Source organism: Merops nubicus, unplaced genomic scaffold, assembly GCF_000691845.1.
Source record: "Merops nubicus isolate BGI_N331 unplaced genomic scaffold, ASM69184v1 scaffold35885, whole genome shotgun sequence".
NCBI lineage: Eukaryota > Metazoa > Chordata > Aves > Coraciiformes > Meropidae > Merops > Merops nubicus.
Genome location: NW_008609515.1, coordinates 1,839 through 3,774, shown reverse-complemented (window position 1 = coordinate 3,774; position 1,936 = coordinate 1,839). Strand labels below are relative to the sequence as shown.

Sequence of the window (1,936 nt, the reverse complement as noted above, 5' to 3'; positions counted from 1 at the left end):
CTCAGCATCACAGGGTTGCTCAGGGGTGACAGAGCTGTCCTGCCTCTGGGCCCGCAGTTGTGCCCAGTCCTTCCCAGCAAGCACCCGACAAGTCCTCTTCCTCCCGGCAGCTCTTCGTGTCTAGCAGCCACAACCCGCAGCTCCCCACCCTCCTGGTTTGGCACATCCGCAAAACTCCATTAGAATCACCCTCCCCGAGAAGGAAACGAGCACAAGAAAGTCAGCCCAGCAGCTTTCGCTGAGACGCTCAGGCCCAAAAATAGCCCAAAAGGCAGAAGGGTACATCCATTACACACCGGGAGCCATCAGTGGCTCCCAATCCCAGCAAACCTCAGATACAGTGTGTTGGGCAACGGTTTTTTTGCAGGCTGGGACAGTCCCTGAGGAGCACGAGCTTCTTGTCACAGCACCCTCGGCACTGGCACACAGGACTGTGAGGAGGAGATGGGCAGCTATGGGGGATGCCTCGGGGATGGGTACACCTGTGCCCACACCCTGGGCACAGCAGGAACGCCTCGGGGGCGAGACATGGCCCCGAGCACAGACAGCCCCTGGCCGCTGGCCCCTGCTCTCTCTTCCTCGTGGGACAGAGGCACAGGGCTGCCCGGCCCAGCTGAGACAAGCCTGTCCCAGCTCAGCCACAGCTGCAGCCTCCACATGCTTCAGCCACCCCCACCAGCCCTGCCGCTGCGCCCAGGCTCCAGGGACCTTCTTTCTCCACGCCCTGCTCCAGACTGGGTTGGATATTTAGATGGAAGGAGGGATGCTCTGGGGAGACAGAAATCCTTGCTCTGGGAAGCATATCAAGGGGGTCACGCTGTACAGGGGTGAAGAGGGAGGGGCAGGCAGGGGGGTGTTACTTGGTGCCCTCGTCCGGGTTGCCTTCGCCGTCTGTCTTCCCCTCCTCCTCAGTCTTCTGGTCATCTGTGTTCAGCCTCTGCTGCTTTTTCCGGCGCACGCATTTCACCACCATCAGCACCAGGATCACCACGGCCAAGAAGCCACCGACAGAGGCCCCCACGATGACAGCCACTGTCGAGTCGTGCTTCGGGGGCTCTGGGGAGACAGGGCACAGGCTCAGGGCACACAGCCCCACCTGGAGCAGCCAGCGGGAGCAGCACAGAACAGGCAGGGCTTGCTCTGCTGCCGGGCAGCAAACCCTGCTCGTGCAGCACAGGGTGAAGGAGCAGAGAGCCAGCCGGCACCCATGGGTGCCCGACAGCAGAGGGGACTGCTCTACCACTTACCTTTGGTGAGCACCTTCAGGCTGATGCTGGCGTGGCCCCGGTGCCGGTCGGGGGGGTTCAGGACGTAGCAATTGTAGGTGCCCTCGTCCTCCAGCTGCACGTTTTTGAGGGTGAAGGACACGTCGTTCTTGGTGGGGTTCCCGGTGAACTCCACCCGGTTCCCAAAGCGGTCCAGCTGCTTATTCATGATCTTCATCCGGAACTGTAAGAACTGGACAGCCCGTGTGGGAGAGGAGGTGAGGCAGGGTTTGGCACCCCTTGTACCCACCTTCCCCAGACAGGAATCCCCCTCCCCTGCTCCATGAGCAGCATGATCCCTGCCCAACTCTGGCCACTGCAGGGGCCAGGGCCTCCTCTCCCCACTCACACCTGCCTGACCTGCCACATCAGGCTGGCTGGCTCTTTACACAGTCAGTTATTCATTTTGCCTGTGATGGAGGAGGGGTGGATAGCAGGGGCACACATAAGGAGGAGGCTCAGGACCCTAAGGAAGCCACATGACTACTTCAAGCTGGTCCCAGGACCTCTCAGCAGATCCCCAGCCCCGGCGAGACTCACCAGCTCCTCAGAGCAGTTCCCACACTCCTGGTAGGTCCAGTTGAGGGAGAACTGCTTGTTCTCCACCTTGTAGCAGGAGTTGAAGGTGCAGGAGAGCTTCACGGAGGAGCCGTTCAAGGCGTTGATGGTGG

The 1,936-nt window shown here is 61.0% G+C and overlaps 1 protein-coding gene across 1 annotated transcript; it reads right to left on the bottom strand.

The window, feature by feature from the left end:
• Positions 1–670: 670 nt before the first annotated feature.
• SCN2B (sodium channel, voltage-gated, type II, beta subunit) lies at positions 671–1,934 on the bottom strand (the record flags this gene model as incomplete). Its single annotated transcript, XM_008940620.1, has 3 exons — positions 671–1,056; positions 1,248–1,458; positions 1,806–1,934. Coding segments are annotated over 3 exons (540 nt in total), but the record flags the coding sequence as incomplete, so codon positions are not given.
• Positions 1,935–1,936: the final 2 nt, after the last annotated feature.